At 49.0% G+C, this 17,089-nt stretch overlaps 1 protein-coding gene across 9 annotated transcripts in view; it reads right to left on the bottom strand.

Annotated features, from left to right (window-relative positions):
• Nucleotides 1-3,591, bottom strand: part of EPB41 (erythrocyte membrane protein band 4.1) — a 195,957-nt gene extending 192,366 nt beyond the window's left edge. For 2 of the 9 annotated variants that reach the window (XM_060140811.1, XM_060140810.1), the window contains exon 1: nt 2,559-3,268. In XM_060140811.1, coding sequence (XP_059996794.1) covers nt 2,559-2,611 — 53 coding nt within the window. In that variant the 5' untranslated portion in view covers nt 2,612-3,268. Of the gene's footprint in view, nt 1-2,558; nt 3,269-3,509 lie in introns of those variants that run through there. The other 7 variants (XM_060140814.1, XM_060140818.1, XM_060140817.1 and 4 more) reach the window with 5 other exon arrangements.
• Nucleotides 3,592-17,089: the final 13,498 nt, after the last annotated feature.

Raw genomic sequence — 17,089 nt, forward strand, 5'->3', positions numbered from 1 at the left:
AGAGGCCTCCTCCCTCCCTATATGCAGATGACTTTCAGAACCTGTTAGATTGGTTACTACCTGCCTGTCCCCAGCGGGTTCCTCCCAGGCCTGGTCTCCACTGTCTCAAGAGGGATATCTTTGTAATCCCAAAATAATACTCATAATTATAACTATAATAACAATAATTACTATCATTGAGTACTCACCATGTGCCTTACGTGCATTATCTAATCCTCATAAGAACTCTTAAGAGGTAGGTAGTTTCTTTTTCTATCCCCATTTTACAGATAAGCAAACTAAGTCTCTACGAGGTTAAATGTCTTGCCCAAGGTCACACAACTAGTAAGCGATAGATGCAGGATTCAAAGCCAGGTCAGTCTGACTCTCAACAACTACACTGGCAGGCCTTCTCCTGCTTTCTGTTCTCTCCTTTCTTGAAAACTCTTGGAGCACCAGGCTGGGTGGGGGTACTGTGCATGTCTGTGTGTGTGTGTGCGCACGTGCGTGTGCGTGCGTATGTGTGTGCGCCACGTGTGTGTGTGTGCGCGCGTGCACATATGTGAGTGTGTGTGTGTGTGTGTGTGTGTGTATCTATATATTCAGCAAACAGCCCAGCAGCCCCCACCAGTACTGTGCTGGGCAATGGAGATGGACAGAGAAGACCCAGACCCAGCCTCTGCCTCCTTCGGGGAAGTAAGAGGGTATCACACTAATAATTGCGGCCTTAGGGTGAGCAGATTTGGGTCTGAGCCCCAGCTCCACCCCTAAATAACTATGTGACTCTGGGTAACTCACTTGATTTACTCTGCACCAATTCCCTCATCCATAAAGTTGAGGCCATAATGCCTACCTCATAGGGTCACTGGGAGGACTAGATGAGATAATGTGTCTAAAATAACATATAACAACCAGCCCAGCATATGAAAAATATCCAATAAGTGGCAATAGTACATATGATGACTAGAGAGGCTCAGGATCCCTCGGCCAAGGTGGGATGCAATTCTCCAGGGCCCTCCCTGGAGCCTCCTCAGCCAGGGCCAAATAGTAATAGTGATGATGATTCCTACTCCACCCATTCGCTCACTGAATAATCCTTCAAGGGAAGTAAGCTTTATTAACCCTATTTTACAGGTGAGGTAACTGAGGCCCAGAGAAGGTGGTTTACTGAACCAAGTCACACAGCAAAAAATGGCAGAGCTGGGACCTCCACTCAGCTACTTCCACACTGGGCAGAAGCCAGCCCTTATCCCTGGGCCCTGGCCAGCCTGCTGGGGAGTCTGGGGTTCCTGACTCCTAGAGTCTAGTTCCACCCAGGTGGGAAGTTAAAAGTAGGAGAAAGGAGGGCTTCCCTGGTGGCGCAGTGGTTGAGAGTCCGCCTGCCGATGCAGGGGACACGGGTTCGTGCCCCGGTCCGGGAGGATCCCGCATGCCGCGGAGCGGCTGGGCCCGTGAGCCATGGCCGCTGAGCCTGCGCATCCAGAGCCTGTGCTCCGCAGCGGGAGAGGCCACAGCAGTGAGAGGCCCGTGTACCACAAAAAAAAAAAAAAAAGTAGGAGAAAGGAGCCAAGAAGAGGAACACTTTACTTAGTCCTCTCCCAGAATGAGCCCAGGCCTGGGAGAAAACCAACAGCTACCAAGCAGGGCCCTGTGCCCCGCATTTCTCACTGGCTCCTTCCCACGCCCGTGTGAGGCAAGTGCTATGATATGCATGTCGCAGATGAGGTCTCCAAGACTCAGAGAGGTTAGTGACTTATCCAAGATCACACAGCTAGGAAAGTGGCAGTCCTAGGAGGCAGAGTCCCTCCTCATCCCTCCCTCCTTCAGCCCCAGACCTCCCCAGCCGACCCACCCTTCTGATGAAATCCAGAGGCTCTGCCACTCCTTCCCCGGGCCTAAGCGGAGGCCCTGAGTCTCGTTGCCTAGGCCCCTCTCTCTGCTGACTGATGCCTCCTTGGTACTTGATCCCACACTCAGTTCAGAGGACCCAGAGCTCACTTAACAGAGACCTGGCCCCCAAGGAATGCACAATCTTGGGAGCAAAGAGGGGACTCATGCTCACTGAGCCCCTATAAGGCTGGGCACTTCATATGCATTAGCCATTTAATCCAATACACAGCACAATGACGGGTGCACAGTGATGCTGATTTAATATTTTCTTTCGTTCAGAAATATTCATTGCGTACCTACTGTGAGCCACTCTATCCTTGGTGCTGGGATACGGCAGTGCACAGGTGAACAAACATCCCGGCCCTCGTGGGGCTTACGAGAATAAAAGAATAAACATACTTGTGTCAGGTAGGTGTTAATATTCCCACTTTACAGATGCAAAACGGAGATGCAAAGAGCCGCCCATCAGTGGCTAAAACCAGATGCAAAAATCACTGCATCAATGTGTCAGGAGTCTGGAAAGAAGTCAGCTGGTTGTGATAGGATCCTAACTTCAGAGTTAGGATCTTCCCTCAGCTCTTCCTCCCCCACCCTGGGCCTCCCTTTACACCTCCCAGTGGCCTCAGAGCCACAGGACGCGCATTAGAATAAAGCCCATGTGGCAGTTACTTAGCCAAACCAGTACTCACCCAGAAGCAGCCATGGGGTCACGCAGCCATTGGGGGAGAAGCCGTGGAGTCATCGCCGCAGTGGCACATGGAAGCAAAGGACAGCAGTGAGATACAAGCACAGCCAACGAACAAGTCTTTGGGGCCCCTCTTTGGCCTGAGCCTGGGCCCGGGGGAAACCCTGCCCTTCCCTCTGCCTCCGGGGCTCTTTGGGGCAGATACCGTCTTAGTCAGCAGTCTGATAATCTGATAATCTACCCTGAGCTCATCGGGTCTCCATGGGCCCAGCCCACTGGAGGCAGCAGGATCCCTGCGGACAAACATTAGCTGAGTACCTACTGTGTGCCAGGTGTTGGTCCCTGCCCTCATGGAACCTACAGTCAGTGAGGAAGCAATCTTATAAATAATAACTGAATTACAACTGTGATGAGTGCTTCAAGGAGGAGACTTGAGAACTTGGGGTCATACCCTGGCTCTACCATGTACTAGCTTGGTGACCTTGGGCCTATTTCTTGACTTCTCTGTGTCTCAGATTTTCATCTGTAAAATGCAGAAAGTATTAGTACCCACCTCCAGGGTTGTTGTGAAGATTAAGTAAGTTAATATATGTAAAACATTTTGAACAATGCTTGGCACACAGTAACACAGCAAACTTCATAAATGTTAGCTACTGTTATCACAGGGAGCTGTAAGCATGGGTTTCAGAGAGATCTGGTGTGGGTCAGGCCACCAACTACCTGAGAAGGTAGAGACTAAAGGAGACAATGAGAGGTGAAGCTCTGAGCCCAGTGCCTGGTGTATGGTAACAAATTACTCAATAAATAGTGGTGACATTCTTAGGGTTGCTCTCCAGTGCATCACCCCAGGGTGAAGCATCTCAGCAGCGTTGCTGTCAGAAATGCTCCCTCCCCACAAACACACACCCAGAAGTGCAGCTTTGGACTGAAAAATAACCAGCACCCACATTCTCACCTGATTCCACAAATGCCGCATCTACTTTGACCTTCACAATGACCCCGGAAGTGGACAAAGGCAAAATTATTACTATTCCCATTTTACAGATGAGGACAGTGAGGTGAAGAGACTCCTCTCTGTGTGTTCTTGGCCGCTCACTTCACGTCTCCAAGACTAGTTAAGTGGTCAAGCCAGGATTCCAACTGGCATCTGCCTGGATGTTGTTCTCCAGGTCTTCCCATCCATTTTGCCCTTCAGTCTCTGCCATACTAGCTGTCCAGCCCCAGACAAGCCTTTGAACCTCTCCAACCTCAGTCCCTTCATCTAAAATAGTTGCTGTCAAACAGCCAGCCCAGGATCCAAGCTGTTCCTGACCCAGATTTTCCCTCCGCAGGCTCAGCCACTTCTACCCAACCCCTCCTCTAACCCTTGACCCCATCACCAACCTCAGCCACTCACCCACAGGCCAAGGAATGTCTGTACTCAACTACTCTAAACCCATGCTTTACAGACGGAGAAACTGAGGTCCAAATTGGCCACATACCCAGGGTTGCCTTTCAGTGCCCAGCTCTTGCACTGAGCATAGGCAGGTGGGGCTGGCCCTCTGGAGAAACTCCCTGTGAGGCCCTGACCCCCAAGTTGCTCCTTCTGCTTCTTTCCCCCCTTACTGGAACCAGTGGGCACCCACAGAGCCTGTCCCCCACCTCCCCAGCCTGAACATCCCAGAGCTCTGAGCTTACCCAGCAGGGGTCAGGCAGGTTCTGCAGGTAAGGGCTAAGCAATGTGGGCACCTCAGTACCTACGGGTGGAGTCTCCCCCTTTTAGCCGAGTCTAGGCTTTGGAGGCAGACAGACCTGGCTTAGAATCCTAGCCCAGCCACTTCCTAGCTGTGTGACTTTGGTCAAGTCAATTCACTCCCTGAACTCCTGTGAAATAGGGATAATACCTATTCCCTCACGAGGATGTAAGAATTATGAGGAATACGTAATGTTGCATATTAAAGGCTTGGCACAGAGCGCCATGCACTCTGTAAGTGCTCGAGCCGCTGCAGTTCCAACTGTGATTCGAGAACACAGGCCAAGAACAGGATTTGGGGGCCCATCACACTCAAACTTGCCCTTGCCCCATTCTCTCCCCCTCCCCTCACGTGGGGTGAGGGTAGTCCCAAACCAGGTCCCGGAGGCTGTAGTAACAGGCGCCGGAAGATCCTTAGAGACTCTAGGCTCATCTGGCCTTCTCATTTCCCAGAAAGAGAAACTGAGACCCAGGGAGAAAAGTGACTGCCCGCAGACTATCAGGGAGTGGGATCCTGCCCCATTAATATAAATCTTAGGCCCCGGGGAAATTCTGAATGCCCCATCCCCCGGGGACTATCATAAAGGTCCACTCTGCAAATCCCCAACAAATCTCAGGCCACCATGACCTCTATGGTGAGTCTTTCATGGGTATCCTATTCAGCTCTTTGGCCAGCTGACCCATATATGTCACACAGTAGGTGCTCAGGAAAGGCTTAGGGAATAACCACATGAAATTACTCTTTGGTTCCACAGCTCTGCTCAGGCTCCCCCTCCAGAGGTCTCTTCTTGCATCTCCCTTCCTCACTTCCACCACAGCCCGCTTCTGTCTCAGGTCCTATCAGCTGTACCCAACTCCAGCCAGCAGAGCTCTGCGCCTCCAGAGGCCTGTACTGTATCAGCATCTTCCCAGCCAGGCTGGGAGGTTCCTGCCCAGCAGAGTCAGCCAGGCTCCCTGCCAGGGTCCACTCTGCAAAGGGGGTGCTGGCCTTGCCCTGCTAGGGGCCCCACCCCCACTGGCCTAGGGAGTGGGGCAGCCTGGGAGCTTCTATTGGCACCTGGGGCCTTCAGGAGGGAGGCCAGCCTGGTCTAGGCAGTTCAGGGATGGGCTGAGCAGGAAACACATGCGTGTCACCCACACACCCAGGCACTCCTCCTGCATCCCACATTGCTAGGAACTGGCAGGCTCTGCCTGTCTCTCCTATATACCCAGAGGAAACCTCAGGGCTTCCTCACTCTATTCCCTTCTTAAAACACCCCTGTTGGCCTGTTCCCGGAACAGTTACCATTCTGGTCACCGCACATGCTTTGCCTCATTTGATTCTGCTAATGCCTGTAAGATCTGGATTATTGACTAAGGAGGAACCTGGGGCTCAGAGAGGTGAAGTGATTCATGCAAGGTCACATAGCAAGGAAGTGGCAGGACCAGGATTCAAACCCAGTTCTGCTGCATGTAAAGCCTACAGGGTACCAGAAGTCCCCTCCTGTCCCTCCTCTCTGCTCCCTACAGCTTCTGGATGCCCTTCTTCCCAAAACTTCCACCCCCTCTGCAAAGTCTCTCCTCCCCCATTCCTAGTCAGAATTAACAATTACCACCTCATAGCTGCTATTAACACCTTGTTTACATGCACCCGACGACAGCAGCCAGTATGGGAGTTATTTCTGAGGTGTCTGTCTCTCTGACACTCAGGAGGGACCTGAAAGCAGGGAGTGATCCCAGTAAGTGCTCCTTAGACCTGAGAGTCTGTCACTTCTATCTCCACCCTCCCCGCCCCCCATGCAAAAGTCCTCTGGCCTCCTCCTGTTGATCGCCTGCCCACCCGAGTCCCCAGGCCTGTAACTGGGGTGAAGTTGGGAGCATGCAGTAACATCAGGGGCTCTGTGCCAGTGCTCTGGCCCCTCCCCGGCCCCACCCTCTTCCCTTCAGTAGCTGAGCAGCTAGCCTGACCTGACACCAGGCAGTTCTCACAGGGACTCCCAGCTTCCCTAAGCCCAAGCCCAGGTCAGGCTCTCCCCAAGCCTCCTCCTGGAGAAAATGACTCCAGAAGCAGAGAGGGGTCTGCCTTCAGCCCTAATCCGGGAACTTAAGGGTGTCACATTCAGCCACTCCCTCCCAGAAGAAGCTGTGGGCCTCGGAGTAACCTCCCCCAGTCCCACGGGGTAGTCCTCCCCTCCCGCCTTCTGGGGCAAGCTAGGGCTGAGGTCGATCTGGACAAGTCCCGGCCCTCAATTTGTTGGAGGGGAGAAGTCCTATCCTACCCCCAAAGAGGTGGGGTCTCTCTTTGGGGGTAGGATAGGAAAGTGTAGGCGAGGGCAGAAAACTCTCGGAGAAAGACAGAGGACAGGGACAGGGAGAGACTGGGCCACACAGAGGAGATAAGAGACACAGGGAACCGCGGGCAAGCAGGAACCAGAGCACGACAGAGAGACCCGGCCGACTGGAGACAGAGAGAAGTCTCCTAGACCAAGCCTAGAAGGGAGCGTGTGCGTCCAGGGCGGCGACCGGAGAGCCACCCTGGCGGGCAGAGCGTGCGCCCCAGCTCACGGGTCCCTCAGTCCGGAAACTCAAAGTCAGTTACGTAAGGGCCGGAGGGGCCCTGGGCCCGGGTGCCCCCTCCCGCGCTGCACGCCGCCCGCCCGCCCGCTCCGCCGGCGCTGCAGCTGGCCCGGCAGGAGCACTCGGGGCCCGACAGGGCGGGGTTGGGGGGGAGGGCTGGGCTGCAGCACTCCTTAGAGACACGCCCGCCGGCACCTAACCCGGGACCCCCGACCCAGACAAGCCCGGGACCGGCTGGGACCGCCAGCGCCAAGAGTCCATCTCCGGACGCGAGCTCTCGTACCCGCTTCCCGTCGCCCCTGCCCCTCCCCACACTCCGAACTTCGAGACGCCCAGGCCCCTCTGGACCCCCAGTTCGGAACTTGGAACCCGGGACCCCTAGAGCCCCCGATCCCGACCCCTAGCACCAGATCTCTCCCCACCCGCGGGACGGCCCGGGCCCTAGGGAGTGGGTCCATCCGTCTCTCACCCCGTCCCTCCCGGGGTCGGCCCCAGGCGGTCCGGGCTCACCTGGGCCGGATGGGGCGGAGACCTGGCTGGGCCGGGCCGGGCCGCGTTCTCGCCCTCCGCCACTCTCGCCCTTTAAGAGGTTCCTGCCACTTTGCCCCGCCGGGGGCCTCCACCTGCACTGACAGGGCAACTCCGGCTTGAGGCCCCGCCCCCGACCCGGGGCGCCTTCTGATTGGTGCAGGCAACTGCCAGTCAGCGGGGCGGCGTGGGGGAAAGAGCCAGGCACTGTGAGCGTCGCAACCGGGAAGGGGCGGGGGCTGCAGGTGCGGCCTGACCGGACGCCTAGCTCTGGGCGGCAGGGTGCTGACCCTTTGGGTCTGGGGAGGATCGGGCAGAGAGCTGCTGGATTGGCTGGTGTGGTGTCTGACGTCATATGGCGAAAGTATGGTGCAATTTGCCACGTGGTGCTACCCTTAAGGCTGGAAGGGAGATAGGGAGTTGGTCCTAAGGGACCTAGGAAAGTGACCCTGGCGAGGACCCCTTGGTGGCCTGTCCCACCTGTGTGACCTCCAGCGAGTCGCTTCTCTGAATCTGAATTTCCTCAACTATAAATCTTACAATGTTTTCCTGAGAATTAGCGATATATGTTAAGTGTCAAGGGCAGGTCTGTCACACAGTTGGTGGCGTTCAGTAAATGTGGGTTCTCCCTTCATCCCCATCTTGCCACTCTTCTCAGAGACTTTCCCCCTCCTGATTGTCCATCCCATCAGCGCTGGAAGGGGCTTACATAGTCACTGGTCCAAGTCCCCTCCCCTCTTTACCTCATTTCAGACCTGTTCTCACATACTTCCAATGACAGGAAGCTCACCACCTACCAGTCAGGCCGCCTTCATTTTAAAAACGTCCTGAGACTTCAAAAGCTCTGCCTAAAATGAAGGCCAGCTCTGCCCTTTAGGAGTCCTGCCCACAGAGAACAAACCTAATCCCTCTTCCCTGTTGAATCAAAGAATAATAAAATCATAGGATATTTCAGGTTGGAGAGCCATGGAGAGCTAATCACTTCTGGGGGCAAATGGAGCATACTGAAGCTCACTGAGGACTAGTGACTTCCTATGACTTCAGTGGTCTTCCTATTAGATGGACTCTGGAATCAGACTGCCTTAGTCTCAGAACCCAACACTGCTACTTACAAGCTGTGTTGTTAAATGAAATAATCCATGTAAAGTACAAAGAACAGTGCCAGTCTCAGGGTAAGCATCCAAAAAGTGTCAGCCTTTATTATGATTATTGATGTTAACGTTATATCAAAGTTATAAATTCATGGTTTGCTCCCCCAAATTCACTGAAGCCTCCTCTGAGCCAAGTCTTGTTTTAGTTTTCAGGGCCCTGGTCCCCGCCTTCAAGAGGCTCACAGTCTAGCAGAGAAGGGTCTGAACCCCTAGATCTAGGGGATGCTTTCTGATAAAGGTGCACAGGCTCCAATGCACCACAGAATCTCTAGTTCCTTTAACCAGAAATCTGGACACTTGAGACCCTTTCAGTCCTTCGCCCAGGGGACCCCACAGGGAAAGCTGACACACACACAGGTTCCCAAGCCTACTGAGGCACCTTTCACTCGTCCACATTCTCACCTGCCCACCAGGTGATATTGCCCAGTGTTACGAGTTTGGGATTTGGAGGCAATCGAGCCTAGGCTCTTCATCTTACCAGCTTCGTACCTCTGGGCAAATCACTTTCCCTCCGGATTAATAAGAGCCCCAACTTCATATAGAACTGTTTCGAAAATTAAATGAGAGTATGTGAAAATACATAAGCAAATACCCGGTAATGGATCCAATGTTAGTTTTTAATTGCTCCCACATGTGTTCATTCACCTGGGAGAAAGCAGGCTGTGAATGCCTAGATTTAGCCTCGGCAAAAGGGGTTTCCTCCCCCTACACCCCCCTCTTCTCCGCTCCTCAATCGAAGGAGCCGGGCGAGGAGAATCCCGCAGCGGCCCGGACTAGGCTATTCTAAGTAGCTGCCGCAGGCCCCGCCCCCTCCCGGATTGGGGCTGGCACTTGGCTCCTCCTCTGCTAGGCAGGAGCTGCTTGGGGGTGACTCAGCAACGCCAGCGCCTGCCCTGGCCTGATAACTGTGTGGGCCTGGGAATGCGTGTGTGGTGGGGGAGGCCTCTGTGTTTCCGAGTTCGTGCGCGGGACGTCTACGTGGGAGTGTGCTTGTGATCTTGACCTTGTGTGTGTCTCTCATCTCTGTGTATTGGGGGCGGGGTGCATTTATGGGTGTGACAGTGTGCCCTTGTTGGTGAGTTTGCACAGAGGGTGTGACTCTGTGTTTGTCTCTCTCTGTGTCATATAAACTGGGCCCCCACCGCCACCCCGGCCCCACCTCCCACCAGGCCCTGGGGCCCTAGAGAAGTCTGCCCTGCCCAGGGCCCTCTCTGCCTAGACAGCCTGGGTTTCTTGCTGAGGTGACTTGTGCACTTGTGTGGGGGGTGGGATGGCTGGGTGCTGTCACTGCCTGGACTCCTGGCCCCCTGCCCCACTGCCCCTGCCTGTGAAGTCTCCACCTCCCTCCCCTGACTCAGGGAGTAACTTGTTCCCTGAGATGATCCCTGTGGGGGAGGCCTCCAGAGGAGGCGATCACTATTATTTTATGTGCATTCTCTCATTTGATCCCATTGAATCCTTACAGCCAAAAGTGTTCTAAAGAGGGTCTGAGAGCAGAAGCGACAGCCAAGGTCACACAGCTCATAATAGAAGGCATGAAGGTTACAGGTGGGGGGCAGATCTCTTCCCCAGACTGAGCACCGAGTTTGCCTGGGGCCTGTGGGGGACTGATAAGCTTGGGGGAAGGAACCTGTTTGTGTCTCCCCCTCCTCCTGCGTTGCCTGGGCCTCCAGCCAACTCCCTATCCTGCCAGAGCCTGGGCTCTGCCATCAGCCCTGATTGGGTTTTGAGTTGGATGATAATGAGGCCAGGGTATGGGGCAGGGCCAATATGGGAGCGTCTGTTCCTTCAACAAAACTTAATTGAACACATTATTCAGAACTGACCAGTACCCAGTCTAACTGGGGAAGGGTGTCACAAGACCAGGCCACAAGGAATGATGGAGACAGAGTGGAAAGCTCAGGCCTGAGGCAGGGGATGTGGCTGGAATCTGCTGCAGGTTTGAATCCTGACTCCACCATTCACAGGGTGGGTGTATGACCTGGCCAGTCATATTTCTCTCCTAGCCTGTCTCCTCAACAGTCAAATGAGATAACGGCACTCATCCTGCCATTACCTCACTTTCCTGACTCCAGGACATCATGACTCTAGGGTATTAGACGGGATTGCCATTTGTAAACTGAAAGTTGCTCTCCATACATAATGGATGTTCCTGTTGTGATTCACGGCCTCCTGTGATGAAGGCCCTAAAGCAACTGTATACCCAGAGCCCAGAAAAGAAAAAGGATCCCATCTGAGGGATTAGGGAAGATTGCCTGGAAAAGGTGACCTTCCAGCTAGACTTTTAAGGATGAATTTTCTATATGGAAATGGAAGAGGGCATTCCAGGGGGAGGGACAGCCTGCACAAAGGCCTGGAAGTCGAATAGTGAAGGTGTACTTTGGGAACAGAAAATGGTCTGGTATATTTGGAGCACAGAGTGAATTGTGCGACCACATAGTGGAAGGCCTTGAATGCCAGGTTAAGACCAGGGCAGGTGGGACTTTCTTGGTGGTCCAGTGGCTAAGACTTTGCGCTCCCAATGCAGGGGGCCTGGGTTCGATCCCTGGTCGGTGAACTAAGATCCTGCATGCCACAACTAAGACCTGGCGCAGCCAAATAAATAAATAAATATTTGTTTTAATAAAAGAGCAGGGCAGGTGGTGGGGGAGAGGGCAGATACTGACATTTGGGGATCAGCCAGGGAGGCTTTGAGGTAGAGACAGCCATGTGCTGGCTGGGGTGTGGCAGTCACTTGGGGGACATCTGAGGTGAAGAGAGAGAAAACTGGTGAGAAGTGGTTCAAGGAACCCTCCCCAGGAGGATCCATTTGAAGCCTGGGGAAGATCCCCAGGATGACATCAAGGTGGGCAAGACGCTGCAGAGCCCCCTCCAAGGGACAGATGGGGATTGGTAGGGATGGAGAAAAAGCCGAGTCAGATGCCCCAGTCCAGGGAGGGATGCATGTGTGGGCACAGAGGGTGCCCACCAATAAACACCGAAGGTCTCTGAAGGCCCTGCTGCCCAGCTTTGCTAGTGTGGGGAGGGGGCCAATCCCGCCAGGAGAACCCCTTGCCAGGGAAGGTGTCATCTCCAGAAGCCCCTATGCAAACAGCAGTGGTTGCCAATGATTGGCTTTTTATATATCTGCCAGGTACTTCACTAACCTGTTCCCATGAGATCCCCCTATTTTATCCGGGTGAGGTGAAGTGACTGCTTGCGATCACACAGCCAGTGGCAAGGCCAGGACTTGAAGGCAGCACTCCCCGTTTCCTGAGAGGGCAGGAAAGAGCTGATGGAGGTGTTTGGTGGGAAGGCTAAGATTCTGGCTGTTTGGGGCCAGGAATCTGGAAGGCGCAGGCTTCATGGAGAAGGAAAGATGGTGTCTGCCGCCACCTTGCGGTCATAGAGCCTCTGGGGTGGCGTAGAGCTCAGCCGCCCAGGCTGCCAAAGGGGACCAGCGCCAGGGGCTGAACCTGTCGTAGGGGGGCTGCTTTGGGCGCATGGGGGTCAGCTCTGAGGCAGGTGGTTGTGGTGTTCCTCTCAGTGCCTTTGAGAGGATTAAAAGAGATCATCTTTACTCCTGTAAAGACCCTTCACAGCCTTTACTCTATCTTTACAGTTGGGTAAACTCAGGACTCAGTGGGCAGGTCTAGGATTCTGGGGCCTAAAGATTATTTGGAGCCCTCTCTAAAAACAAATGTAAAGTTAAGAATAAAAAATGGAGAACTATATTCAATATCTTATGATAAACCAAAATAGAAAAGAATATTTTAAAAAAGAATATATTAATATATATCAAGATATGTATAACTGAATCACTTTGCTGTATAGCAGAAATTAACACAACATTGTAAATCAACTACACTTCAATTAAAAAATTGATTAGAAAAAATATATATCATGCAAAACAACACCAAAAAAAGAATAAAAAATACCTGTAGCCACTCAAGGTCAGAGGACACAAGTGGGAAGGAGGGAAAGTCAGAGTGGAAAGATGCAGTGGTCTCAACCAATTGAAGTTCATGTAATTCTTTTTTTTGAATTTTATTTTATTTATTTTTTTTATAAAGCAGGTTCTTATTAGTTATCCATTTTATGCATATTAGTGTATACATGTCAATCCCAATCTCCCAATTCATCACACCACCACCACCACCACCACCACCCGCGGCTTTCCCCCCTTGGTGTCTATACGTTTGCTCTCCACATCTGTGTCTCAATTTCTGCCCTGCAAGCCAGTTCATCTGTACCATTTTTCTAGGTTCCACATATATGCGTTACTATACAAGATTTGTTTTTCTCTTTCTGACTTACTTCACTCTGTATGACAGTCTCTAGACTAATCCACGTCTCTACAAATAACCCAATTTTGTTCCTTTTGATGGCTGAGTAATATTCCATTGTATATATGTACCACATCTTCTTTACCCATTCGTCTGTCGATGGGCATTTAGGTTGCTTCCATGACCTGGCGATTGTAAATAGTGCTGCAATGAACAGTGGGGTGCATGTGTCTTTTTGAATTATGGTCTTCTCAGGGTATATGCCCAGTACTGGTATTGCTGGGTCATATGGTAATTCTATTTTTAGTTCTTTAAGGAACCTCCATAGTGGCTATATCAATTTACATTCCCACCAACAGTGCAAGAGGGTTCTCTTTTCTCCACACCCTCTCCAGCATTTATTGTTTGTAGATCTTCTGATGGTGCCCATTCTAACTGGTGTGAGGTGATACCTCATTGTAGTTTTGATTTGCATTTCTCTAATAATTAGTGATGTTGAGCAGCTTTTCATGTGCTTCTTGGCCATCTGTATGTCTTTGGAGAAATGTTTATTTAGGTCTTCTTCTGTTTTGGGATTGGGTTGTTTGTTTTTTTAATATTGAGCTGCATGAGCTGTTTATATATTTTGGAGATTAATCCTTTGTCCTTTGATTCATTTGCAAATATTTTCTCCCATTCTGAGGGTTGTCTTTTCGTCTTGTTTGTAGTTTCCTTTGCTGTGCAAAAGATTTTAAGTTTCAATAGGTCCTATTTGTTTATTTTTGTTTTTATTTCCATTACTCTAGGAGGTGGGTCAAAGAAGATCTGGCTGTGATTTATGTCATAGAGTGTTCTTCCTATGTTTTCCTCTAGGAGTTTTATAGTGCCAGGTCTTACATTTAGGTCTCTAATCCATTTTGAGTTTATTTTTGTGTATGGTGTTAGGGAGTGTTCTAATTTCATTCTTTTACATGTAGCTGTCCAGTTTTCCCAGCACCACTTATTGAAGAGACTGTCTTTTCTCCATTGTATATCCTTGCCTCCTTTGTCATAGATTAGTTAACCATAGGTGCATGGGTTTATCTCTGGGCTTTCTATCCTGTTCCACTGATCTATATTTCTGTTCTTGTGCCAGTACCATATTGTCTTGATTATTGTAGCTTTGTAGTATAGTCTGAAGTCAGGGAGTCTGACTCCTCCAGCTCCAATTTTTTCCCTCAATATTGCTTTGGCTCTTCGGGGTCTTTTATGTCTCCATACAAATTTTACAATTTTTTGTTCTAGTTCTGTAAAAAAAATGCCACTGGTAATTTGATGGGGATTGCATTGAATCTGTAGATTGCTTTGGGTAGTATAGTCATTTTCACAATATTGATTCTTCCAATCCAAGAACATGGTATATCTCTCCATCTGTTTTGTATCATCTTTAATTACTTTCATCAGTGTCTCATAGTTTTCTGCATACAGGTCTTTTGTCTCCTTAGGTAGGTTTATTCCTAGGTATTTTATTCTTTTGTTACAATGGTAAGTGGGAGTGTTTCCTTAATTTCTCTTTCAGATTTTTCATCATTAGTGTATAGGATTGCAAGAGATTTCTTTGCATTAATTTTGCATTCTGCAACTTTACCAAATTCATTGATTAGCTCTAGTAGTTTTCTGGTGGCATCTTTAGGATTCTCTATGTATAGTATCATGTCATCTGCAAACAGTGACAGTTTGACTTCTTCTTTTCCAATTTGTATTCCTTTTATTTCTTTTTCTTCTCTGATTGCCGTGGGTAGGACTTTCAAAACTATGTTGAATAATAGTGGTGAGAGTGGACATCCTTGTCTTGTTCCTGATCTTAGAGGAAATACTTTCAGTTTTTCACCATTGGGAATGATGTTTGCTGTGGGTTTGTCGTATATGGCCTTTATTATGTTGAGGTAGGTTCCCTCTATGCCCATTTTCTGGAGAGTTTTTATCATAAATGGGTGTGGAATTTTGTCAAAAGCTTTTTCGGCATCTATTGAGATGATCATATGGTTTTTATTCTTCAACTTGTTAATATGGTGTATCACATTGATTGATTTGCATATATCGAAGAATCCTTGCATCCCTGGGATAAATCCCACTTGATCATGGGGGTGTTGATCACTTGACATCCTTTTAATGTGTTGTTGGATTCTGTTTGCTAGTATTTGGTTGAGGACTTTTGCATCTATACTCATCAGTGATATTGGTCTGTAATTTTCTTTCTTTGTAGTATCTTTGTCTGGTTTTGGTATCAGGGTGATGGTGGCCTCATAGAATAAGTTTGGGAGTGTTCCTTCCTCTGCAATATTTTGGAAGAGCTTGAGAAGGATGGGTGTTAGCGCTTCTCTAAATGTTTGATATAATTCAGCTGTGAAGCCATCTGGTCCTGGACTTTTGTTTGTTGGAAGATTTTTAATCACAGTTTCAATTTCATTACTTGTGATTGGTCTGTTCATATTTTCTATTTCTTCCTGGTTCAGTCTGGGAAGGCTATAACTTTCTAAGAATTTGTCCATTTCTTCCAGGTTGTCCATTTTATTGGCATAGAATTGCTTGTAGTAGTTTCTTAGGATGCTTTGTATTTCTGCAGTGTCTGTTGTAACTTCTCCTTTTTCATTTCTAATTTTATTGATTTGAGTCCTCTCCCTCTTTTTCTTGATGAGTCTGGCTAATGGCTTATCAATTTTGTTTACCTTCTCAAAGAACCAGCTTTTAGTTTTATTGATCTTTGCTATTGTTTTCTTTGTTTCTATTTCATTTCTTTCTGCTCTGATCTTTATGATTTCTTTCCTTCTACTAACTTTGGGTTTTGCTTGTTCTTATTTCTCTAGTTCCTTTAGGTGTAAGGTTAGATTGTTCATTTGAGATTTTTCTTGTTTCTTGAGGTAGGCTTGTATTGCTATAAACTTCCCTCTTAGAACTGCTTTTGCTGCATCCCATAGGTTTTGGATTGTTGTGTTTTCATTTTCATTTGTCTCTAGGTATTTTCTTATTTCCTCTTTGAGTTCTTCATTGATCTCTTGGTTATTTAGTAATGTATTGTTTAGCCTCCATGTGCTTGTGTTTTTTATGTTTTTTTCCCTGTAATTGATTTCTAATCTCATAGAAATCAATTACAGGGAAATTTTTGTGGTCAGAAAAGATGCTTGACATGATTTCAATTTTCTTAAATTTACTGAGGCTTGATTTGTGACCCAAGATGTGATCTATCCTGGAGAATGTTCCATACGCACTTGAGAAGAAAGTGTAATCTGCTGTTTTTGGATGGAATGTCCTATAAATATCAATTAAATCTATCTGGTCTATTGTGTCATTTAAAGCTTCTGTTTCCTTATTAATTTTCTGTCTGGATGATCTGTCCATTGGTGTAAGTGAGGTGTTAAAATCCCCCACTATTATTGTGTTACTGTCGATTTCCTCTTTTATAGCTTTTAGCAGTTGCCTTTTGTATTGATGTGCTCCTATGTTGGGTGCATATAAATTTATAATTGTTATATCTTCTTCTTGGATTGATCCCTTGATCATTATGTCATGTCCTTCCTTGTCTCTTGTAACATTCTTTATTTTAAAGTCTATTTTATGTGATATGAGTATTGCTACTCCAGCTTTCTTTTCTTTTTTTTTTTAAATTAATTCATTTATTTATTTATATTTTTGGCTGTGTTGGGTCTTTGTTTCTGTGCGAGGGCTTTCTCTAGTTGTGGCGAGCGGGCGCCACTCTTCATCACTGTGCACAGGCCTCTCACTGTCGTGGCCTCTCTTGTTGCGGAGCACAGGCTCCAGACACACAGGCTCAGTAGTTGTGGCTCACGGGCCCAGTCGCTCCGTGGCATGTGGGATCTTCCCAGACCAGGGCTCGAACCCGTGTCCCCTGCATTGGCAGGCAGATTCTCAACCTCTGCGCCACCAGGGAAGCCCTCCAGCTTTCTTTTGATTTCCATTTGCAATGAATATCTTTTTCCCTCCCCTCACTTCCAGTCTGAATGTGTCCCTAGATTGGAAGTGGGTCTCTTGTAGTCAGCATATATATGGGTCTTGTTTTTCTATCCATTCAGCAAGCCTGTGTCTTTTGGTTGGAGCATTTAATCCATTCACGTTTAAGGTAATCATTGATATGTATGTTCCTATTACCATTTTCTTAATTGTTTGGGGTTTGTTTTTGTAGGTCCTTTTCTTCTCTTGTGTTTCCCACTTAGGGAAGATCCTTTAGCATTTGTTGTAGAGCTGGTTTGGTGGTACTGAATTATCTTAGCTTTTGCTTGTGTGTAAAGCATTTGATTTCTCCATCGAATCTGAATGAGATCCTTGC

This window comes from Lagenorhynchus albirostris, chromosome 2, assembly GCF_949774975.1.
Source record: "Lagenorhynchus albirostris chromosome 2, mLagAlb1.1, whole genome shotgun sequence".
Lineage (NCBI taxonomy): Eukaryota > Metazoa > Chordata > Mammalia > Artiodactyla > Delphinidae > Lagenorhynchus > Lagenorhynchus albirostris.